Here is a 26,113-nt window from a genome sequence, read left to right as displayed (position 1 = left end):
CCTCCAACTCTCTGTCCATGAATTTCTTTAAATTCCACACCTGCAAGAGATCCCATAAAATTATCTAGTGGCCTCACAGTAACTGTGTAATTAAAATTAAGCCGTCAGTGTGCACCAAAATGGTCTCATATGGTCCAGCTATAATAAAGAAACCTTTGCTGCCATATAGGAATATTTGTTCCCAAAAGTGGTTGGTATCTTAACAGTCTTTCTCAGAAGAGCTTTGATAAATCCCTTCTAAGGATGAGATTGAGAACTGAAATTCAGAAAGCCACTTGATATGGAGGAGCACACTCTCAGTAGATGTGACTTTTATGATTAGACTCCCCTCCTACTCACCATGTTCAGCTCTTGTTCCACAGGCTCTAAACTACCTCTTAATCCCCCTAGGTGACAAGCAACTTCATATAACTTTAACTTTCTCTGTCTCTCACTTTCCTCCCTCTTTCCCGTCCTTTCTTCTCTACAGATACTAAATATATTTTCTTTAAACAAAGGCCTAATTGATACATACCTAATTTGCTTCTAAGCATTTTTTCTCAGCTTGTATTTAGCTCTGCAAATTGCTGCTTCTATTTCAGAAGTAAGAGCTTGCATCCCTGAATATTTTCCTAGTATTTCCAGCAATACCAGCTGATAAAATAAAATATACTGCCTCTACCTGCAAAATTTCTCCCCATTATGCACACTGGTGGCTGCCCATCTCCATCACCCCACTCACCAGGGCTTCAGGAGGACACTATATCCATTTCAATTGACCTTACCAAACTGGTGTCGGGAAAAACTGGAGAAGGACAGAGAAGGCAAGTCAAATCCACACTAATATCTCTGCGCCAAACCTCCTCAGCCAGTGGAATATTTAGCTGTGTAGATGTGAAGGTGGGATTTGATAGGAGCACTCTGCAGGGTTGTGGCCTGTAGCTCTGAACGAGGTTCCTGCCCTTCTGTCCTGGGAAATTCAGTTTTCTCTTTCCTGTTCCGCAGCTCTTCCTCAGTTCTTTGGTATGTGCAGATTGGTAACAGTACTTTTACATTATCCTAGGAGGCATGGATTATTTGTGCTAGAATAGCACAGATAGTTATGTTAATGAATTTTTCTGGCTCAGAGGAATATTGCAATAGGCTATTCCTGTTCAGCTCAGAGAATTAATGTTTGGGAGCTTCCAGTATCATTCGGCACTAACTCCCACAGCAGAATTCAGATCACACAGATGTTATTTATATTGTTTGTTTTCTACTGTGGTATGATCACTCCCACAAATGATGTTTACTCTAATAGCTTTTTCTAAAAGCAATCGCATTCCCAGAAAACATTTTTTTTGTCTCTGTTTCGGGGAAAGAATGCCAAAATATAGGAAATACAACACTGAGATGCTTTTACTAGAGAAGCCAAGCAGATCTATCTCAGCTCTGCCTCCAACTCATTAGCTTCTCATCACAGAAAGCCCTGGGGCTGATCTGACCTTGGATCAGCTCATCTGTGTTACTGGTCCCCTTAGTCCCAGTGACTTTCCAGTCAGGAACTGATGCTGTGGACTCAGGTCTGCTCCCTGGGCCTGTCTTTTCATGCTGTAAACACCAGTATTGCTACCACCCATTTTGGACCTCCTGTGGAAGGACAAAGGAAGAGCCATGGGTCAGACCTCCTGCCCCACAGCAGATTGTCTTTCATAGAATCACAGAATCATAGAATTGGCTGGGTTGAAAGGGAAAGATCATCAAGTCCAACCCTTGATCCACTACCACTGCAGTTACCAGGCCATGGCACTGAGTGCCACATCCAGTCTCTTTTTAAATATCTCCAGGGATGGAGAATCCACCACTTCCCGGGGCAGCCCATTCCAATGCTTGATCACCCTCTCTGTAAAGAAATTCTTTCTAATGTCCAACCTAAACCTCCCCTGGCACAACTTGAGACCGTGCCCTCTTGTCTTGCTGAGAGTTGCCTGGGAAAAGAGACCAACCCCCCCCTGGCTACCCCCTCCTTTCAGGGAGTTGTAGAGAGTGATGAGGTCTCCCCTGAGCCTCCTCTTCTCCAGGCTGAACATCCCTAGCCCCAGCCCCTTTCAGAGATGGTGGCTGACTCCCTTTTTCTGTTCTGGCAGAGTAAAGATTCACAAGGTGCTATAAGCTGTCAGACACTGGGACTGTTCCATACCACTCTTCCACCACCATATCATACAACACCACTGAATTTCATCTAAGTGTTACTCTACACTTCTTCCAAAGGACAGGCAATCAATCCCCCTAGATGAGGCAGTAGATTTATTTGGGTTTACTATAAAGCCATATTTTACTAAAATGGACCCTATACCCTTTAAGTTTGTCTCAGTACTTCTCTTGCATGTTGCAGCACCCATGCAGGAACCAGTAACCTTGGTGATGGTTTCTGGTCCACTGAAGGAGTGGTGGGGCAGCAATTCCTTCTTGAAAATTAGCCTTATGTACTCTGGACTGTGTTACTTTCAGGTATAGACCACTCCAACTCACTCAAATGATGCAAAGCAGAGATATTCATTTAAAATACAAGGAAATTTAGAAGCCTTCTTTTTGTGGAGACCTGCATCTTGCAGATTTGTAAGGCTGCTCCTTGATCTTCTAAAGACATCATCATTAAGATCTACAATATCATTCAAGTCCTTCAACGCTGCCTGTGAGGAGATGGTACCTCAGCCTGAGCTCAGAAAAGACTTGAAATTTAATCACTGCTTCATAGTCTCCATTTGTGAAATGAAAAACTCAGGGAGGACAAAGAGAGATCTAGTGTCTGTGCCGAGACATTAGAACTCATGAGGGAGGCATCTGAGCTGTCAGAGGAATTATTTTCCCCTGCTCCTTTTATCCATTGCCAGAGCAGGGAGCAAACACAAGAGAAGTTACAAGGGTGGGACTGCTGATCAACAGGAGTCCTCACAGCTGCTGGTGGGCAGTGTGCTGCTCCCTGAGCAGAACAGAGGAGTACCCTAAAGAATAGCTGTAACTGTAAAATGGGTTAAAATAAAATTAAACCTTTTCCCCCCCTAAAATTATGTACGATGCTTACATCATAGAGTCTGCCATACTGGGACTATGGCTGAGTCATGCAAGATTTAAAATTGTGAAGCAAGGTTTTACTGTGGCAGTGTGCGCCTGTGGCACAGTGTCATAGTGTTCTGGTGACAAAACATCACTGGATTATAATCTGCTGAAATATCAGCAATATGATCAGAAGACCTAATTATTGATCACCTTTCACCTTAAAAGATACTGAAAAGAACTGCGACATTCTGTATTGTACTGTGCAATTACATTTGAGGAAATTTTTTAACTTCATATTAAATCACAAGTCAAGATTATGTTCCCTTTGTTCATGCAAATTTTAGCTGATTTCCATGGAGTAAGTGTATTCAAAAGTTCAAACACCTTTCTTATGGGGTAGGCCTATCTAGAGTTATAAATAAACATAGTCCTTCCAAAGCTTCTGTACTTTACTTTTTTTCCAACATATACAGGTTATCTCTGTGTATTAAATGTGTTTACAATACGCACATATTAAAGATGATGGACCTATGGGAGGTGCAAGGGCAGGAAAGCACAAGGAGAAAGAGGAGGAGGCTGTGATAGCACACATACTTCCACTGCTTTGAGCTGATAGGTAGTAGGTGAGATCTTGGGAGATAATATATATTATACTATATATATAATATTATATATATTCTATAATATACTACATATTATATATTACATATTATATATTACATATTATATATTACATATTACATACATTATATACTATATATTATATATACATTACAAATTATATACCATATACCATACATTATATATCATATAGTAAATATAAAAAATTATATATTACATACCATATATTATATATTACATATATCATATAATATATAATATATTATACATATTATCTTATATTATCTACATTATATATTATGCATTATATATAATATTATACTATATTATATACACAATATAATATATTATATATTATATTATCTACATTATATATTATGTATATTATATTATATTATATTATATTATATTATGTTATATATGCAATTTTGACAGCATTTTGAAGAAGCTTCTTAGAGCCCTGAGTATGTCATCAGACTGTAGCCATCTCTCTTTCTCTCCAATCCTCCCCTGCGGCCTCTTCCACCCCACATACCTCAGGGTTCTGCTGCCTCTGTGGCCATCTCTGATCCGGTGATGCTGTGTAACTGGGACCCACGGACCTCTGGGGACATCCAGGCTTTTGGCTGACCCATGACAGTTGCTGGAGCTTCTCTTCTTTTTCCCTGAGTCCCACAGGATGGTTCCCTCCTTGCCCTGCCTGCCCTTATGTTCTGGCTCACAGCTTCTTGCCTGCCTGGTGGAGCAGCTGCACTCACATTGCTGCTCCTGACATCATGGCCCTGTTCCAGGCCCTTTCTGTGATTTGCAGATGTCCACAGCTCCCTGCCAAACAGCTGTAGGGTTCCCTCATGTTTTAAGGAAGATTATTTTGAGGGAAGATTTAAAAGTTGTTTTTACAGACACCACAAACCAAGTGGCTAGGATGCCTTCTGTAGTTTCCCACCGGTTGCACACTATGACAAGGAGCCTCCATCTGCTCATTTAGTTACTTCCAGTTTTAAGAGCAGTCCCACCATGAGGCAGTGAGGACAGCATCGCCTTTGAGTGATCCCGCTGCAGGGGCAATTTCTGCAATGATCACAGAAATTTGCCCTATACCTCTCCCAGGACACAGGCAGGAGCATCTTTTACCCACACGAAGAAGCTGAGCAGCTGCTCACTTTGTTACAAAACACAGGCACATGAACAGCTGAGTGGTCATACAGGAAGAAAAGGAAGACAAGCTATTTGTACTTATTAATCTGTGTGCCTCAGTACAGGATGGCCAGAGCTACTCACTCCTGTTGCACTAAGGTTCTGCCCCTAAGCAGGTGCCTAAAGAAAATTTGCTGAGTCCAGAAACCTTTTTGTGCAAGTGCTTTCCTGCTGCAACAAAGTCATCTCTGAACTATGCATACCTTAGCTGCACTGCTGCAAACAATGTTTTATTTCTCTCAAGAAAAGTTTTTTGTTTGGTTGGTTGTTCCCCCCCACATCCCCTTTGAAGCTGCATTTCTCCACCTCTTCTGTAAATTCTCAGTTTTACTGGTTTTAATTAAGAACCCAAATGCTTTAGAGAAGGTCCCCTGACTCCTCAGCTGACTGTGAAGCTCAGTGAGCAGCCACATGGCACAGCAAAAATAAAAAGGGAGGAAATCGATACCTCTTTACCTTCACTGGCCAGACTGCTGACAGATTTTGCCCTGCATTGCAGATGTGATTCAATTATTGCAATGAACCCAATCAGCAATAATTAATGAAGATTTTTTATTGGGAAGATCATCCACCAAATGAGGGAGGTTTTCTTTCTCTTGCTATATCGCTACACTCAGAAGCTTTGTAGATAAGAAGTTACAAGGCCTTGGCTTCCTTAATTTCAACTTAATTTCGCCATAATTTCTGCCCTTTTGAGAGGGCAGAGGTAGATAGAATTAATGTCAGATAATTATGAAGTCATTGACAGTGCCCTGAAATGGAAACTGTAAGAAGAGCCACGGGCTATAGTTACTAATGATACATTACTTAAGTCACTCCTTTGCTTATATTTGTTAATTTTGCTGCTGGGTAAGATTTGCTTAGCAGACACCTGTGTCCTTTTTGCCCTTTGTAGCTGCTCAATGATAAAATTTCACAGTGGGCGAGTGAGTAACTGCACTCTGTCTCTCATTTTCTCTGTGTTTATCTTCCAGGGAAGCACTGCCTTCAGACACACTCGTGGGTCATTGACCAAGTTAATTTAAAACATCAACTAGACATCCAGTAATTGCAGCAATTTACATATAAGTGCTAGGCTGGAACTCTACTGGGCTTTCTACTGCAGGTTCACAGTGCAGAGTATTCAGTTCAGGCTGCCTGGGTTGATCATATGCTGGGGACCTCATAGGTAAGAGTTTACTGACCTCAGTTTGTTGCTTTTGCTGTGTTTTCTGCTTTGCAAACACAGTTGTCAAATGAATATAATTGCTAACACAGGGTTGTTGTTTTTTCCTGTCAAGGAGCAAGAGGACTTTATGAAGACTTAAAGATCTAACTAGAAGGTCAATTGGTATAATCAACAATTTAAGTAATAAATCTATTATCACGCTTTCAATTTCATTACCCAATTAATTATTCCTTCTCTTGGGTTAGAGTTGGCATTTCTGGGCATGACCCATGGCTAGTCTCAATAGCCAGTTACATTTTTTAAATGTATTTGATGGCCAAGATAATTTATAGCATAAAACCTCTGAAGGACACAATGGTTACTTAGTTTTCCAGGCATCAGTCATATCCTTCTTTAGATTAGAAATTAGTGTAATGGATAAAGGGGAATAAACATCTAATATGGAAATGGACTTGAGTTGGGATGTTTGCACATTGTTTTGCATTATATTTATAGAAACTATCAAGAAACAATTCTTGGTCACCATCCAAAATTATTCCCCTTCTTTTGCATCAGTGAGGCAGGAAGGAGAACAAGGACATGGAGGGGAAGGCATGTTTCTGCAGCACAAAGCAGAAAGAAAGTGACTCTCATGTCTTCTCTGCTGTTGCAAACAGAACATCATTAATTCGAAATTATTTTAAAAAGAAAAAAACAAACCAACCAACTAAAAAAGCTACATTGAAGATCTTGTGGAGTGATTGAGACAAGATTCAGGACTATCCTTCTAACAGCTCTCCCAAGAGCCAAGTGATGCATTACTTGTTTTCTGGTTTTATACCAATCGTAAGTGCCTTTTCCCACTGAGTCCCACATACTGCTGATACATGGTGCATAGGTTAGAGATGTGGTCCAAGCAGATGAATAGCAAACTGTTTACAGACACAAAACTCAGGGTGTAATTAACCATCCTGCCTAGTGAGATCTCAGTGGCTATCACCCAAGACCTTGAAGATATGTATAAAATACACTTTCACCCACTTCTCAGTCTTCGTCCTGATCAGTGACTCAACAAATAAAGCTCTCAAAAACAAACAGAAAATCCCACTAGGAAGTAAAGATTCAGAATTTATTACAGACCCTGAGGCAGCCATACAGGCCAGTGCATGACTGTCAGGGTTTTCCTCCCTCACCAGAGCAAGAGAGGCTCAATATTAAGCTGCCCTTGCCCTCAGGCCCTGGGTTCAGAGGTTTTCTGCCTCCAAAAAGCTTGGCCACACTTCAAAGCCCAAGAAGTGGCCTCTGGAGCTGCACGAAGAGCACAGGGGGGAGATTGTCACAGCTGTGTTGGGGTGCAGTGCCACAACCAGGGAACCACACAGGCAACTTCTCTACCCACGGAACAACTGGAGAGCAGATGGCAATGGGGACCTTGACAGCGCATGGTAGGACTGCTGAGATATTCCTGCAAAGTCAGAAAATGTGCTCAAAAGAGGAACTGTCATGAGTTTATGGTATACATGGAAGCCCTATTTACTCATCTAAATTTTGTATTAAATAAATTTTACACACTTTATTCAACACCAGCTGGGAAAATAACAATTCATTAGTGACAAAGGTAATAAACACAGCCACAAAAAAGCTCCAGGCTCTAGGTTAGATTCCAATTTATAACCAATAGTTGCACTGTTTCCTTATGTGAACTGTGTTTCACAGCTCTTCCAGGAGTAACAAGGATCTCACTGATGCTGGCCCTGCATTGAGCTGGGGCACCTGACAACCTCCAGAGATCCACTTTGAGCTAAATTATCCCTTGATTCTATGTTTGGAACACAAAATATAAATGATCACCAAAATGTCATGGTCCTCTATAAAAGGAACTAGAAAGTTTTCAGCCTTTCCTGGATAAGAGGTATGTTACTTAATACCCTTTCTTTGCTCAATATCAGGTGAACTCCTCTGTTTTCAGTTGCATAACATCATTAAAGTTTCAGCTTCTGAAACTTTAAATACAAAGAGACGATAAACTAAATATTTAAGAGAACCTGGGATTAGATTCCACTGACATTCTCAAACTCCTTCAAGTAATTTCTATAAATGAACCTACTTATTATTTATAAAAACAAAATTCCTGAAAAAAAAACCCAAGCCCTAAACCCAGTATCACTACTTAATTTTGCAGCTGATATCCGAGGCAGTCTATTAGGGTCATGGCCAGTAATTCATCACACTGCCAAGTCCACTGTAGTGACTGAGCTGCTTCTAATTGTCTCAAAATGATTTTCTTCATAATCATTTGAGAGAGTTTTGTTTCAGTAAAATCACAGTGTGCCAGGGTAAATGCTAGACCCCTGTATTTTGCGTTGCACTAGAGCTGCACAGGAACCAACCAGCTGCGCAAGAATGTATTAAATCCAACTGCACTTTTTCTCTAGTCCTAAGTGCAGCTATTTTTAATTTCTGTGCAGCAGCAAGTATTAAACAAGCTACATGTGACCTAGCTTGCATTTTAAAGAGGAAGGATAAGAAGAACAATTTATAAAAGCTTCACAATGCCAGACACAGAGACTGTTAGGCTGGAATTGGGGCATCCCTCATCTTTGGCCTTGTTCTTACCCTCCCCCACTGCCATACATAGAAGACTGGCATCTTTTAGAAGAGTTTCCATGCCAGTGCTTAGAGGTATATCCACAAGGACTAAAAATAGCTCAGGGTGCTTTCCTTTCTCTGATCTAAAATTAAGGGTGGAATGAGGAAGGGGAGAAAGAGTTGTTCTGCCAGGACACAAATCAGGATGGTCAGTGATGTCCTGAAATTCTCTCAAGAGAAACTTTTCTTTCACAGGGAGCTACAAGATCCCAGCCCCTCCAAGCTCCCCTTCTGACTGTGCTTTGTAAATACCACAAAGCAAAACCCTGAGCTGAATAAAATGAAAACACAGTGATTTAGGACAGAGAACATGACCTCTTCTATGTTCCTGACTTAATTTTAGAGTTATGTTGACCTTTACAAGTACCTTGACTTAAGAACACCTCAATTAAAGGTACTGGTCCAGAGAGAGACCACTTGTTAGCAAGGATAGAAGGTGGGCAAAACCCTTGGAAAAGTCATCAACCATTAAACTGAAATGCCACCATTAGCCAATAGAAAATGGCTAAATGAGGTGGTTTAATTGGTAACACAGACATTGCAGGAGAAAGATGAAGGAAACAGAGCTCAGCATTTCTTCTCTGTTAAAAGTGAGATGCTTTTAGTGAGGAGGAGTCATCCATTCCCATCAGTCAGATGGAAGCTGCTTTTATTTTCATCTCCATTTTATAATTAATTAATAGAAAAAAAATGCAAATAAATTCATTTTAAAAGATTCAGCAAAATTGGCTATACCTACTCATCAGCTTGCTCCTTTATATGCTGAACACGGATGCCTGTTTTTCTCTCACATACTTTATGTCTCCTTTCCCTCTCAGCAAAGGAGCTGTTGCTGAAAGGAGAGATTTAACTCAGTGGCACAGAACAGGCTGTGTTAAAGTGCCTGGTTCTGGGTCTCTGAGCATACCCATTACTAAATAGGTATTTCTAGAAGCCAGCACAATCTGTCTCAGGCTGTTGTTGCGCTTCACAGCTCAGAAATTAAAAAGTGCTGATCTTACGTTTTCTTTGACTTGCTCAATTTCTGAATGTTAAGTAAATATCTTTACCTTGATAAGTGGAACAGATCCCATTTTGTGAACAAAATGAATGTAGGAAATAGGCCTAGAAGAGACCTTCTGAAGTATAAAGTCGGATAATGCTTTCTACTTCCAGAAAACATTATATATAATATTGATTCTAACCAGTAGCATTTAAAAGCCATTTGTATAAATGGTGTAGAGGCCCCAGAAGCTGAGGCTCAGGACTCAAAGATTCACCTATCAATCCACAAATATATTTTTAAAATATGTTTACCAATAGAAACAAGTCTTTCTTTTTATTTAACTTCTTGTGGGTGAGCCTTAGCATTGGTGAAGTTTTTCCTCTCCATCCAAGTGTTCAGTCTTTATCCATGCCCTAAGGTGGTGCAGCATGCACAGCAGAGGCAAGCTCTGGAAAGAGAACCCCAACTTTATTTGCATTATGGAAGAGCAGAGATGCAGTATGTTCACCTTGGTATCCTCCTTTTGGCAGCTGCTGATTACAGATCACTTGCTGGTAGGTGACTATGTTATTGCTCTCTACAGCTACCTGGAAGAAGGTTGCAGGGAGGTGGGTGTTGGACTCTTCTCTCAAATAAATAATGATAGGACTAGAGGAGATGGCCTGAAATTGCACCAGGGGAGGTTTAGACTAGATATTAGGAAGAATTTCTTTGCTGAGATAGTAGTTAGGCATTGTAATTGGCTGCCCTGGGAGGTGGTGGAATCACCATCCCTGGAAGTATTTAAAAACTGTGTAGATGGGGCACTTCAGGACATGCTCTAGTGGGCATGGTGATACAGATACTGATAAATATATTTTGTGTGTTTTATTGGGTGTATGTGTATGGACAGCTGGATGCAGTGATCTTAGAGGTCTTTTCTAATCATGTCAATTCTGTGATTCTGTGATTAGGTGACTTTAACTTCCTTTTACTGGAGTATGTTATGTGTAATTACTATCAAATCAAAACTGAAAAGGTTTCTAGGGCAAGTGGAAAGAAAAGGTTAGAATGTTTTGACTTCCTTGACAGGAAAAATTCTGTAAAACATCTGGCAAAGTTTGGCCTTCAACACAAAGATCAGAGATTATTTCGATGTTTCTTCTCTGTCTAAAGAAAAAAAAAAAAAAAAACCAAAAAAACTCGAAAACAAAACTTAATCTTAAAAAAAACTTTAAAAATTTAAGCTTTATGCTGGGTAGTGCACAGTGGAAAGTGTATTGTACCACTATCCTTCATTTTTGGTCAGATCAGTTTTCTGCAACTGGAGTAGACGAGGAGACTGATCCATGAGCTTCATGCAGAACTCAGTACTGGCAGTCACAGCTTCAGTATGCAACACAGTTCAGTCCTGTTGAAGCTGGGAGCCTTCCAGATCCATTCTCTGAGGCTTTCCTCACCCCTGGCCCCTCTGCAAAAGACAAGGAGTCTCACTTCACCCTGACATATGCAGCATGCATCCATACTTAAACACAAACACGCACATATATATATATGCAGCATCTAATGCTCTCAGCTTGTACTGGAAAGACATTCTATATTTCTGCAAGATATCACTGAGGATTTTGAGGCAAAGAGTTTGATTTTTCCTTTGTGTAATCCAAAGGGCATGGAAAGAGATGCTGAGTGTGAAGAGTTTTCCCTAAACCTTAATTTCCCCAAAGTCACTGAAGTAAAGTAAGGGAAGGAATGTACTTTAGAATTCCTTGTCTCTCCATACTGCAAGTTATAATTGTTGTGAGTCTTTTAAATCACATTAATTCCTTTGTCTGCACAGAGATTGAAAATAGTTAACTTATAATTATTCTGTCTCTTTACCTTTTAATTAAAAAGTTAACTGCTGTAGGGAAGTGCCAAGTAACTTCTGAATGCTACACATTTTCACATCCTCTGGCTTCTGCAAAACAAAGCCAATCAAAGAATCAAGCCTCACAACATTCTTCTGATTTTGAATGGTTTAGGCAACCTGGCTTAAAGTGAGAACTTCTTACACCAAAGTTAAGGACACTTTTGTGTGTTATATCCTTCAAAATTCTTTGGCCAGGCTGAAGTAATCGGCGCTTATATTTGGGTCTTGTTTTTTTGTTTTATTTTTTTAAAGATAGACGATGACTCACACTGTACAGTAAGTCATGTCATGCAACTCTCCAGAGAAAAGACTCAATTTTTCCAAATTATATTTGATATCTTTGTGACTTCAACAGCAATAAGATTTTGTTGGAACCTTTGACTCATTCCTCTTGCATGGGAACAAAGGTTAGATTATAATAGAGGCCTTAAAGCCCAAATCTTCACAGGTATTTTGTTGCTTAACTACCTGCAGACATTAGCTCCTTAATTAAAAGGTAAAAAATACATTTTAATTGGAGCTAAGCTGCCTTTTTTCAACACTTTGGTGTTTTTATTTGAACAAATTAGCTGATATGTATGAATGACCAGTCATACATCATACAGTAGTATCTAGGGCTATGCTTGTTAAATCTGTTACTATCAAGAAGCAAACCAAAGCCTATAATTACATCATGTTCTCTATAATTAAGGTCATGTTCCAGATCTCCTTTTATTTTCCAGTATTCAAAGGCACACATCTTTCTGGAATTAAAGTCTCCTGTTTGAACTTAACATCCCTGATTTTTTTATGTGTGTAATTTTTCCTTCTCTTTAAAAAATCATAGTGGTTAAAACCAGCAGGAGGAAAAGGTTTCACTTCAGTGTACCAATATCAAGTGTTGGAAGACTTCAGTGTTTGCAATCACAGCCAAAATCAAAATGTATCCTTTCAAACAAGGTGGTTCTGCTCTGATGGAATATGGAACACCTTTCACAGGACAGTTGTATTTTAACTTTTTCGGGGGTTGATTTTATTTGAATCAAATTTTCACTGAAAAATACAGCAATTTAGGCTGTCTTTATGGACAGCAATACATCTGTTTTACTGTCTCTTCTGGAGCAGTTCTGCAGCAAAGCAGACTTTTAATTAAACCATTTAATTCATTAGGTGACTCCAAAGACAGGATTGAAAGCGAAGCAAGAGCCTGCAGTTGTAGGTGTGTGCTTTTGCCAGTTCCAAAGAGTAAATATACAATTAACTCTTTCATTACACATATGCAACACATGGATATTTTGCTGCAATTGCTAAGTCTTGCAGAGAAGAGCTGTTTACAGTCTCCTTGCACAGGTGAATCTCCTTGGAAGCCTGTTATGCTTTCTGCTTCAGGATGCATCTCAGATGTTCTCTGATGAGCCTTTCAGGTAAGTGGGAGTAAAATTCAGTAAAATTGTACTTATATGTCAGCAGACAAGATGGAGCACATAGAGAGCATACACATGATGAATAAGAAGGTGGTATTTTAATAGCAGATTTTCAGAATATAACAGCTCTTGAAAATAGATTAGCTTAGAACATGTTCTCTATTTAAAAGCATCATTATTTAGCTGTGCACTTAAGTAAAAGGTGAGCTTTGGGACACCTTTAAATTAAAAAGTTGCCACAGGTCAGAAAATCTGCCAGCAAAGGGATACTAGAAAACTAAACCCCGGTGTCATCTGTCAGCAGAAATGCAGAATATAAACAAAACAAATACTAGAGTTGTTTTTATTCTAAGTTCTTTCTGAAAAATTCAAGTTGCTGCTGAATTTACATAACTCAAGATATGTCAAGCTAAACTTGCTCAAAAATTAAAATGTCAGAGCTAAGGTTGCACTCAAGATTCGGATGTATCTGTGTGTCTGTGAGTGTGTATGCTCAAGAGATACTACGTTCACTCGGTCCACACTAAGAGGTAGGAGAGGAACTTAGACATTTCAGTCCCCGCTTTATATCTACATTTTGGCTATGGAAGTATTCTCCAGGGTATATGCAAATGTGAGAGGTACACAACAAGATTTGTTCAGAGGGAGACAGAGAACAGATGCACCTCAGCTGGTGAAGGGCTTTCATCAGGGACAGGGGAGTCCTGTTCTCACTCAGGAGCCTGTCTGAGGGTGGTTTATGCATCTTATGCTGCCACTGCATATTGCAGTATATGCAGTATATATTGCTCTCAGAGTAGAAACTCATTTCATGTGGGGCACTGCCATCACCATCAGCATTATTGGTTTAGAAAAAGAGACCACGATGTATTTGAAAAGAGCGGCAGCTGGCTATGAACTGAAATTTAACATAAGGCCCCAAGAAGGGATGGATTGCCACCCTTCTCCACTTCTCCCCCTAGCTAATCTGCAGCTCATCCCTCAGAATGACAGCTCACGTCAATCCAGTGCCCAGGTACTGAACTGGTGCTGCAGGGATGTTCTGCAGTGGGAGAGCAATGCAGTGAGGGTATGGAGCTGAGTGCTATGAGAACTCTGGGCTTCCCCATGTGGAGCTCAGTGTGCTCTCCCAGTGTGCCTCTCCTAAAAGCTGTGAACCCCTCAAAACAGGTCAGAAAATGAAGACATTTTATGTTCTCCTGCTGAGTCTAGTGTGGAAAGTCTTCTCTCATAAAGTGCTTCTCTGTGCACAGTGGAGTACAGCCTGGATTATCCTCAGATTTTCTGCTTGATTTTGACAAGTTTATTTTGATGATGAAGAGTGAAACCAATAGGACTCCTACAAGTGTCAATGGGAAATGAGAAGATTTTCTCTCAGAGGTCTGTATCACTTACCATATGTTTGTGAACCCTTTGGGCAGAAATACCCCTTTAATAATTTATGTTATCATTGAGTCTTTTACTCATAATCTGAGAGACCAATGGTACTCCTGCATTAGTATCCATAGTAAGTATCCATATTCTGACAATGTACCTACAACTACTTTTCACTGGAAAACATTGTCACAGAATACAAAGCTTCTTTAGGGCTAAACTTCATTATATTTACTTTGGGTCCTTTCACTGTACTGACACTCCTGAAGCTGCAGAAAAAACTCCCTGCTTCTATTTCCCTGGAGACTGAGATGACTGGAATCATGGACATGGAAGTCCCAGGGGCTGGCTTAGGCGAGCAATGACATCGGTGGCTGAGAAGAACGACAGCAAGTTTCCCCAAAACAAGGGTAAATCATCATTTAGCATTATATTTTTGCCCACAAGTCACTGGTCAGACTTCTGAGCTGATATAACATATTTATCAGTCCAAGTAAATGGATATGAATGGATTGCTGGCTCGTGTCCAGCTTTTCATCCACCAGTACCCCCAAGTACTTCCCCACAGGATTTCTCTCAATCAATTTATTTATAGCTTTTATTGCTACAGGGGTTGCTCTGTTGAAGACATCACACTTGGCCTTGTTGGACTTCATGAGGTTCACCATGGGCCCACGCCTCAAGCCTGTCAAGGTCCCACTGGATGGCATCTCTTCTTCAAGCAAATCAACTGCACCACTCAGCTTGGTGTCATATGCAAATTTGCTGAGGGTGCCCTTGATCCCACCACGTTGTTAATGGAGATATTAAATAGCACTGGTCCCAGTACAGATCCCCAAGGGTCACTACTCATTACTGAATTCCTCCTGGATATAGACCTACTGACTAGAAATCTTTAGAAATTGTCATCCAGCCAATTTCCTATCCACCTAATGATCTATCCACCAAACCAAAGTTTTTTCTAATTTAGCAGCAAGAATGTGGTGGGGGACCACATCAAAGGCCTTATATAAGTCCAGATGCATGGCATCTGTAGCTCTTCCCTTATCCACTGCTGCAGCCACTCCATTCTAGAAGGCCACTCCATTAGTCAGGCATGATTTGCCCTTGGTGAAGCCCTGTTGGCTGTTTCTGGTAATTTCCCTGCCTAACATATAGTTTGCCATGTATTCCAAAAGGATTTTGCTCACAGATCTTACTGGCCACAGAAGTAAGACTGACTGCTCAGGGTCCTTATAATTTTTTAAAATGGGTGTGGTATTTCTCTTTCTCTGGGCACTGGGGACTTTGCCTGACTGCTATGGCTTTTCAAATATTCTGGAGAGTGGCTTGGCAACTACATCAGCCAATCCCCCCAAGGCCTTGGGATACATCTTGTCAACTCCCATGGACTTGTGTATGTTCAGGCTCTTCAGGGCGTCTCAAACCTGATCATCACATTCAGGGCAAGGGACTTCATCCTGCCAGTCCCTGAATTGAAGTTCAGGGGCTTGAGGGGTGTGGGAAGACACTTTACCATTAAAAATTGAGGGAAATGATTTGTTGAGTACCTCAGTCTTCTCCATGATTGTTGTCACCAGCTCTTCTGTTTTATTAACAGGGGGCTGGGGGGTGTACATTTTCTTTAACCTTCCTTTTCTGGCCAACATACATGTTGAAGCCCTTCATAGAATCATAGAATCATAGAATTGGCTGGGTTGGAAGGGACCTCAGAGATCATCAAGTCCAACCCTTGATCCACTCCCGCTGCAGTTACCAGACCATGGCACTGAGTGCCACATCCAGTCTCTTTTTAAATATCTCCAGGGACGGAGAATCCACCACTTCCCGGGGCAGCCCATTCCAATGCTTGATCACCCTCTCAGTAAAGAAATTCTTTCTAATGTCCAACCTAAACCTCCCCTGGCACAACTTGAGACCATACCCTCTTGTCTTGCTGAGAGTTGCCTGGGAAAAGAGACCAACCCCCCCCTGGCTACCCCCTCCTTTCAGGGAGTTGTAGAGAGTGATGAGGTCTCCCCTGAGCCTCCTCTTCTCCAGGCTGAACAGCCCCAGCTCCCTCAGCCTCTCCTCATAGGATCTGTGCTCAAGTCTCTTCACCAGCCTGGTTGCCCTCCTTTGGACCTGCTCCAGGACCTCGATATCCTTCCTAAACTGAGGGGCCCAGAACTGGACACAGTACTCGAGGTGTGGCCTCACCAGCGCTGAGTACAGGGGCCTTCTTATCATTCTCCACATCCCTTGCTATATTCAGCTCCAGCTGTTTCTTATCTCTCCTGATCCCATCCCTACACATCTGGGCATTGTCCCTGGTTCCATTGCCTGTGGAGCTTCCTCATCTTCAGGAGGAGAAGCCCAGCCTGCTCCTGCTGGAGAGGAGCTCTGGAAGGACAGAACAGCCAGGCAGGGGCCAGGACAGTGTTGAGGCAGAAGAAGACTGAAACTATGGCAGCAGTGACAGCAAAGGGAGGGCTTTGTGTGCCCCTTTGTCACCGCACATCTGCTGAGGGGTGCTATGGGAAGGTGACCCTGCAGTGCCTGTGCCTCTGCATCTCGAGCAGGAAAGGTGTTTTCCATAAAGGTCTCATCAAATTAATATCACTATCTTTATTCAGGCTGGCCCTGCACACGGATTTTGATGGAGGCTTCTGCAAGGCAGTCCCTGAAAGTGTAGAGGTTTGGCAAGCTTCTTGGGCTCTCCAAAATAACGTGTTAACTTTTTTTTTTTATTTATTTGGGAAAAAAATATGAGGGTGTAGAATGCATTCTTGGGGCAAACTGAATGTATATTTTTTCACAGAAACATGAGTCAGAGCATCTGAATGTGTATTGCCAAAGATAGTAATTGTGTTCCATCAAAAGATAGATGCTGGAGTGCAACGGCACACTTTCCAAAGTTTTAATTCTTAGTTCAGAAAAATTATCGAAAGGACTCTTTTTCATATATCTATGTGAGCATCTAGATGAAGAAACACTATGTATTTCAGCAGAAATGGCAGCCAGGTAGCCTCGCAGGATGGCTTTGCTGAGCTCCACAGTAATAAAGAATGAACAAAACCAGGTGGGGGACAGAGGCTCCAAAATTTGACTATTTAACCCGCTCTGTTCACACTAACAACGCACATTTTCAGGCTGCCTCCAGAACACGTTATCAGAAGGGCCGCTCCCATCCCGAACAGGGCCCCAGCTCCCAGACTGGAGAAGCTGCCTCCCTCGGTGGGGACCGGGACCCTCCCTACGCCTCTACCTCCACCCCCCAACAAAAAGCGGGGTGCGCTCCTCCCGCGGGGCCTTTGGCGACAGCGGCGCTCCCGCTACCCGCACCACTGCTTTCTGAGGACGAACGGGGCTCCCGCGGCAAAACCTCGGCCACGCTCGCTCAACCCGAGGGGGAGGAGGGAAGCGGCGGCTGCTTCCCGGCGCTGCGGGGCAAGGGACAAGGGACAAGGGACACCCGCCCCCCCTCCCCCATCTTCCACCCCCACACCCCCCATCCCGGGGGCTCCCTCAGCCGCTGCGGCTCCTGCGGGCGGTTGAGCCGCCGTGGCCGCCAGGGGGCGCCGCTCGCTCTCGTAATGGGGAGGGGTTGGAGAGAGGAGGGGTGGGGGGCGCGAGGGGGCTCGAGCGCGGGCGCGGCGCTCATTGGCTGGCGCGGGCCCGGCTGGGCGCGGGGCGCCGCTTCTTAACGGGCGCGCGGCGCGGGGCGGCGGTAGCGCTGTGCTGGGTGGGTGCCGCGAGCTGGGCTGCCGCGAGTCGGGCTGCCGCGCGACATGAGCGAGGTGAGCGGCCGTTGGGCGCGCGCGCGCGCGAGGGTGGCCGTTGGGGCGGCGGTAGCGGCGGCTTCTCGGGGGGGGGGCTGCGAGGGGGGGGGAACACACCTGCTTAGCCCCTCGTAAAACGTCCTGGCAGGGTTGGAGTGTGGGGCTGCGCTTGGGGTTGAAGATAACTGTCCCTGTCCTAAAGGGAGGGGACCGGTGATGCCCTGGCTGGGGAGCCGGTGAGGATGGATTGTATTGAGATCTGAGAGGTGTCGCTTTGCTGGGTGGGGAATCTGAAATAAGGTAGCTTCTGTTTGAACCCTGTCTTCTGATAAGCAGGTGTGTGCTTCTTCGAAGCATAAAACGAGGCAATACTGTGCCCCTTGAAGGACCATGTGCCTCAGTGGAGGATATGCTTATTAAAACCTCCTGATAATTGAAAGGTTTTTTTTGTTTTGTTGCTTTGCTGTGCGGATTTGGTTGTTTGTGGGGAAGTTATCTGCTGGAGCTCGTGGAAAAAATGCCCTGTTCATAGTTGGTTGCTGATGTAGACTTCATAAGTAGTGTCATGAGGATTACAATTAAGGAAAGAATGTGAACCGTGCCGAACATGTAAGGATCCCTTCTACTCGTAAATAAATAAAGCTGAAAATTCTCACTTGTGTTTTGGTTTGGCTGTTTTTTGTTTGTTTGTTTGTTTGTTTGTTTTTACTGTGGAAAAGTTCTCTGGTGCAAACTAGTATTTTTATTAAAAGTGTCAGGTACGACGACTACTTGACAGTGTAGTCAGCCATATGCCAGGCAGGTAAGTCTGGCAGATCCCACATTCTCTACTGCAGTTCTTTGTTTGACAGTCGGTGGAGACACCTGTACTTTCCCTTTACCCAACACTTGTTTATTGGAGGCTGCCTCCTTTTATGAAAGACCTGCAGCTTCATTAACAAATTCCTTTCTTAGTGGCAAGACTGAAATTGAGGGTGACACCAACTAAGTTTTGACTTCTTGTACAGCTGCTGTATATTTAGAGGAGGTGTAAACCCGAGACAGAGTAATGTTGGAGCATGGTGTGAAGCTCGGGTTTGTGAGGAGAAGCTTGCATCTTGGCTTGCAGGTCAGGCTGAAGGGGAAGAGCAGAGGAAATTCTCACCGTGCTTTCTGTCATTTGCAGAGATCAGGCAGTCCAGGTGTAATGCATCAAGCTCTGTGACCTCTCCTTGGCTGATGACTTTATTTGTATTAACTGGACAGACTTCATGCAGTGTGGGTTTTTTTCCCACTCACTGTCCCTTTGCCCACCCGAGCTAGCTGAAGTGTTCTGTGTGAAGCAACAATGTTATTGTACTCCTTAAGGACAGTGTTCAGGGAAAAATCTTGGTTAATACTGTTCTTCTTAATGTAGCTGTACAAGGCAGTCTTTTGTTAAACCCCCTGCCGGGTTGTATTTGCTCAGTAATTAACCCTTCTTAGTTTGAATCAGATTGCTTGCCTTGTGGATTTTTAAAGTCCTGATTAACGTCCAGATCACCTATAATTCCAGCCCAGGAGTTCTCTGATACACTTCCTTGTGCCTTCACAGAACAGCATTCCTAGCAAACACTGAGCTGGAAATGTCTCTTTCTCTTGTGCAGCACCAAGCTCTGTGTAAGTGACACTTAGCACTGCACTCAGTGTCTTCAAAGCTGGAGAGTTTATCAGTCACAGCTACAGTGAAGAAAAGCTTGCTCACTGTTACTTGCCTATCAACCATTCTCAAAAGATTTTTTTTTTTTTTTGAAAATGCAGATGAAAGCAACTGTACCACCCCAAACCATCTCACTGCAAGACTCTTGTCTAAAAAATGAGGCAAAAAAGATTTGTGGAAAGCAAGCTCCTTAAACATCTGTTTGCTGTATTTGGATGGGAGTCTTGGTGGATTTCACTTGTAATGCTGTAACTGAAAAATGTTTTTATTTTGTTTTAATCTGCTGGAAAATCGGAGGGGAGGGTGATTGAAAAGAGGCTCATCTAGAGCCATCAAAAGATTATCCCAAACGGAATGGTGTTGGGAGGGCGGAAAGGTTTTGGGCTTTACGTTTAGAATTGTTAGGCTTTGAGTAGAGCTAGAAATGCAGTTGCAGAGATGTTTGAAGAGAGCTTTCATACCCCTTAAATTATTTGAGACATTGCATGGATTCTTCGCTGGTTCAAGCAAAACTAACTTTTTTTTTTTCCTGCTTATAGGCAGTGATTACTGGTCTCCTGGTGGAGAAAGCTGAGCTTTGCTTGTGGTACTCTTCTATTTTCTAGCACTTATTTTTGTCAGGAATGATAATGAACTTTTCTAAAAAAAAGTCCCGGGTTTTTTTACTTCATCTGTGATTTTTGTCTGAAAATGCATTTAGGATGCTCTGTCTGCTGGGCAGAAGGCTGGCCCTGCAGTAACTAGTTACAGGGAACGTGAGGTGTAAGAGTTTACTCAGTAGCATTGCAAAACATGCAATTAGTGCTTCCAGGTGCTTGGTTTTGGTGGCAGATAGATCACTTAACTGTATGGGAAACTTCTCACCATATATTGAAATAATTTTTAGGTGTTGAAGTAGGTTTGAAAGTCTGTCTTCAAATAACAGAGGATTCTTTTCTTCAGGCCTCCAGGTGTTTATTTTTAATGAGCCTAGAGGAAAGGGCCATGCTGGAAAATACCATCTACTGTCAGTGAGCCCCCATGAGATGCAGCCCTTCTTCCGTTAAAGGTCTCTGGTCACACAGGAAGACCTGGGGGAAGCAAATTTGACTAATGAGGTGATAGACAAATACAAAATAGCTATTCATAGCCAGCAGTTCAACCAGTGAGCCTCTAGACTCCTAACAGGCATAAACTTGATTCACCACAGGGAATCCTGTCGTCTTAGCAGCCGCTTAACTATCAGACACGTTGCAGATGATGTCTGGTCACAGTGACCAGTACTCCTCTGGAACAAACATTTTCAAGAAGCATATAATCACAAACATTTTTCCAGCAGTCACTGCCACTCTTGCCTCCTGTGTTGAATGATCCTTACTGTCATCGGGAGTAAGGTCTGGAGACTTGGGAAGGAGCACACCTAAAGTGGGTGGGGTTGCAGCATTGCATGCTGCTTCAGTGGTTTGGGGTGAATCACAAGTGTAAGGAGGCAGGCATTTAAAATGGTAACTGTAGAGGTTGCCTTGTTGCTGCGTTTGTTTCCTTTTGATATTAAATGTTCAGAGTGTTATTGCTGGGGTAGGGGAGGAGTTCAGGTTTAGGGTTTTACTTAGGTAAGCCTGACTTTGGAAAAGCCATTCAGGAAAACCACCTAATCAGCCTGCTTGCCTGAGGCACCTCTGATTTTAGAACTTGAATTGGAGGAGCCTTACACAATGTGAGTGAAGTGCTCTACTGATTGTCAGCATGCTGATGGGCACCACCTAAGGTAGGATTTGAGCAAGCAGCTTTGTATTAGGAGAAGCCTAGCTACCATACTGTTGCAAGAATATTTTAGCTCTGTTTGAAATAGGCATCAGCCAATCAGGCACATTAAATTTGTAAAACAGGAGAGAACTGTTGGGAGTTTCACTCTATTTAGAGTGCCTAGGTCTCTTAGTTGGAGAGGCTGGGGACTTGATTGCTGTATAAATGCAGGGGGTTTTGTCAGGCTTTGAATGCAAAGAACACCTGATCTTGTTTCTTCCTTTAGCTAAAGCTGGTTGTGTTTCTTTGGCTTATATTGTCTCTGGGCTCTTGAATCATGTAGCAACTGTTCTGTCTACCTTCAGAAGGATCATGAAGGGTGCCATGTGGCATCTGTAATAGGGGTGTTTGCAGGACATTTATGAGGAATGTGCTGCAGACAGGGAAAACTTGAACATGTCTCATTCTGGACAAGTGTGATCACCAGGAGGCTGTTAGAAAAGGAGTGGCCATACACGGAGGCTTCTGCCTGAAATGTGGCTGCTTCAGGCAGTTAAGTTGAAAAACTGGGCTTCTAGAATTTGCTCTCCTTGGTTCAGTTGAATCTCTTCCACTGAAATGGTATTTAGCATTTTAGAACCAGATGTGTTTAAATGCTGAATTCAGGATTGTACACCAATAATCCTGATAGTACTAAAGCAAAGATCTGGTGTTTGTAGAGGGGAAACAAACAGTTTCCTCAAAATAGCTGTTCCCTAGTGTGGTGTTTGCAGCTGTTTGCAGTCCTGAGGGGTGTCTGAGCCTGCCACTTGTCTTATGGGAGCCATTCTGGAAGTAGATAACAGGTATAGTGTGCCCTCAACTGCTAACCTCATCGAGCTTATACCCACAATAGGTACAGAACAGTGTAGATCTAAGAAGAATGTGGCATCGTGGAGGAGGAAACTGCAGCTGTTACAGGGTAGAGGTGGGACAGAGAAGGCACATGAACATCAGCTTTTCATTTCAGCTCACATCTATTTATTAGCTGAGGAGTAAGTTGCAGCTCAAAAAAAAAAAAAAAAAAAAAAAGAGGAAGAAGGGAGAACAGTAAGTTTAGATCTGTCCCTTTGACCACTCCTTCCATCAGTGTGGTTTCAATGGGATCAAGCATCTTCTAAAATAGCACTTGGAAGTAATGTTGGAAATTGATCTTAATTTGGTGAGCCTGGCATATGTACTCTTTAGAAAGAAGCATGCTGGTTTTATTGCAACAGCTAGAATGCCAAGTGCTTCAAACAATACAACACTTTAAAGGGCAGTTAGCTTAAATAGGTGCTTCAGATGCCATGTTTCCCTGTAAAAGAGTAACTTAAAGCAGAAACTGATGCATTTATAGGAAAACTCCAACCTTTCTACTGCAGTACTTCATAATAGAACATGCAAAGCCATATAGTTTCTATTCCAATATCCCTACATTTGCAATGCATTGGCAAGTTTATAAGTCATCTTCCAACACTCTCATGATCAGGACCTAATTAATCTAGCAACGTGCTATATATATAGTAGCAGTTAACTTTAACAGGAGCAGTGGTGGCCTTATGAAAGTTTGCTGGGTGGGTTTCTTATTGAATTCAATAAAATACTTGATTTCCAGGCCACTGTTTTTTACTGGGTTTTATGCCTATTTTTTTTAAGGATGACCTGGGTAATGTGTGAAATATTTAGATGTTTCACCTCTTTGTCTTTGCTACAGAACTTGTAATAGACTGGCTAGACCTAGGCACTGGGTATGTAAATCATAAGACATCCCTTTCTTGGCTGAAGAGGACTGTGAGAAGGCTGCATGCATCAGAGGAAAGCTGTGCCTTTCTTCAGGCTGTCAGATGTAACAGGGTCTTAAATTCACTGGGGCACGAAATGCTTTCTTCTCTGTGAGGCATAGGATCTTGTAATGAAGATGAATAACATACATTCCCCTCTTTCTAAGAAAAGGTGTTGTTTTTTTCTTCAATCACTTGGACATTTGGTTTCTAAATAAAAAAGGTCAAATTGTAACTAACAAATCTTTTTCCATCCTTCCTCTCATTTTAATTAAGAAAATCAGTATTAGTTTCTTTAACAGAAAGAAACTGAGCAGAAAGGCTGCATTTCTCTTAATAGAAAAAGTAACAGCAGTCTGGGTAGACTAAGCTCAGGGTGAGCAACTGCAGAAGAGTTGAATTGTGAAACTTGATATTAATGACAGGATTTGAGGTCAGAGTTTATCCCTGCTCCCTGAGACCCAAGTAGTCTACTTAAAGGTAAGCTGGGTAAGTCTTACAGAGACCAGGTATCAGTTCATACCAAGTGGAGTGTAGCCTTATTTATGCACCAACATGGAATTTGGGGAAAAAAAGCAAAAATTTAGTCAGAGAAGAAATGAAAACGTCTAACTACATGCCTTGAAAATTAGTCACAGCTCAACTGTCTTTCCACTTAGAGAAGTATTATTTTACAGAAGCTGAATGGTCTTATCACCTTGGTATATAGTGCATGAAACATGACCTGAAACAGTGATGCAGCTGATCCTGTATGTACTGTGACAGTAGACTGATGTTAGAGGTCTTTTGTTAAAGCTGAAAGTAAGAAACAAAAGGAAAAAAATGCTATGAAAGGTGATGTCCTTGTCTGATGTTGGAGATGGATGGTAATGATTCCTGGACTGAGACACCAAGCTGATAAGGGTGGCACCATGTATGAGGACTTCATATTTTCTAATGTGTGGAGGCACAGAGCTATACATATTGCAAAATGTATGCAAGTGTCTTTAACATGAGTGTTAGTGTCCAAATGCCTGACAGAAGGATGGTGACAGAACAGCTCAGATTTGCTGCTCCTTGCTTACCAGGTTTGATTCTAATTGCGCTGTGGAGTCAGCTGCTGGATAGTGCCCGCAGGTCTGAAAGCAAGCTGTAATAGTAGATCCAGAGAAACCTGAACCAAATTTTCAGGTTAAAATGGTTTAAACTTGGAAAGGTCATGGAGTGCTGTGCACTTGATCAGGGCAAGGTTGTGTTGGACCACAGCACAACAGAAGTCCTGAAGTGGAGGAGAAAGACCTGCAGGGATCTTGGCTAGCTGTACAGACTGCTGTAGATATATTTTCAGGTATTTTAGTTGCACCTTTTCTGGGAACGATGGAGCACAGACCAGAAATATCCAAGCTAGTGCTGACTAGGGCTACCCCTGGAAACAGGACAATTTCATGTTAAGCTAAAGCTTGTTAATCTTGACAAGAGTTTGTAAGCTCTTCTGGAGTGAATCAGTGAGACAGCTGAAACAGTCCTGGTAAGTCGGCATCTTCAGTAGGAGCTAGTTGGATTGCATAGAAGCAGCAATTTTTCAAAGAAAAGGAGTGGAGGAGAACTTTGAAGGAAATTAGGGATCTGAACAGCTTCAGAATCACTGGGCAGGGTGCTGGAAAGCAGGCAGTACTCCTTGCTTATCTCTGTGGGTGCCTTGCATATCTGTGTCCTCTGACCTACAAAATAAGGCTTGCTACCCAGCAGGTACTCCTGGTCAGGGCACCTGGCTGTCTATCTGCCATGGTGATGCTTTGTTCTTTATAAATCTAACACTAGAGGGATTACCAGGCATTGAAATAGTAGTTGGCAGCATTCTGACTACAGGAGAAGATGCATTTCAAGTCATAGCATTTTCCCACAGATAGTTTGGCTTTAGTGAGTTGGTATTTCTGAGCCAGATGTATCCAACTGATTTGTCCTTATCAGTGTCACTACCTACCTACATACTACTACTGTACCTTTGTGTGCCTACTAAGAAGCTGTGCATGTTTCAGTAAAGCCCTCAGTATTCAGTGGGGTGAGGTCGACTTGGTCAGTGGAAATTGTGCCCTATTTTGAGAGAATGGGGGAGTTTGGCTTTGGAAGCCCAAGGTGGACTTTTCTTTAAAAGAAACCAAATAATTCCAGACAACATGAATGCCAACTTCAGACAGCTGCAGCATAATCTGATGAAGGAGAGAAGCCTACCTGAGATGAACTGGAGTGTTAGTGTGGAAACACTTTTGAAATTGCTCAAGTCCAAGTTAAGATGAGGCAATAGAACAAAGGTAGAGACAGAAAAATATTTTTTATAAAAAGTACCAGCATGTCTTTCATTTGAATTCTAGGGCTTTTCATACCCTAGACTGAAAATTTTATAATAGGATTCTTGCTGTCTATTTCTCTTGTAGAAAATTTGCTTCTTTCAAACTCCAGAATAAAATTTTTGTTTTAAAATACCTAATAGTCTGGATGTTGACTTTTTAAAGCACATGATTTAAACACTGATTGAAGTACTCTGTAGAATGCCTTTTTAATTTTGAATTTAAGAGATACTATGTGGTATTCAGGAAAAAAAAAAAAATCTGAGTAACACTGAAATCTGGTTCCTCACATTATAAATATGTATTAGTAAAATGTGAGGTAAAGGGGAGATGGGTTGAAACTGCTACAAATTAGAAGCATTAACTTGGTAGGAATGAGGAAAAGGAAGACCATACTAGGAAAAAGAGTCTAGGCTAGGAAAAAGATGGCTAGGCAGGCAGCTTTCTGCAGATGACATAGTGGAAAAATAAGACATGGAGCTTCATGGTTGCTTCATGGGTATCACTGCTCCACTCAGATCTGACAGATTCTTACAGC

At 42.2% G+C, this 26,113-nt stretch overlaps 1 protein-coding gene across 1 annotated transcript in view; it reads left to right on the top strand.

Moving 5' to 3' along the window:
• Positions 1-17,919: 17,919 nt before the first annotated feature.
• Positions 17,920-26,113, top strand: part of PCP4 (Purkinje cell protein 4) — a 52,192-nt gene continuing 43,998 nt past the window's right edge. The window contains exon 1 of the mRNA XM_071752532.1: positions 17,920-18,061. Coding sequence (XP_071608633.1) covers positions 18,053-18,061 — 9 coding nt within the window. The 5' untranslated portion in view covers positions 17,920-18,052. The remainder of the gene's footprint in view (positions 18,062-26,113) is intronic.

Source organism: Heliangelus exortis, chromosome 1, assembly GCF_036169615.1.
Source record: "Heliangelus exortis chromosome 1, bHelExo1.hap1, whole genome shotgun sequence".
Lineage (NCBI taxonomy): Eukaryota > Metazoa > Chordata > Aves > Apodiformes > Trochilidae > Heliangelus > Heliangelus exortis.
The sequence above is the reverse complement of the archived record's forward strand: the minus strand, read 5'-3'. Positions and strand labels throughout refer to the sequence as shown.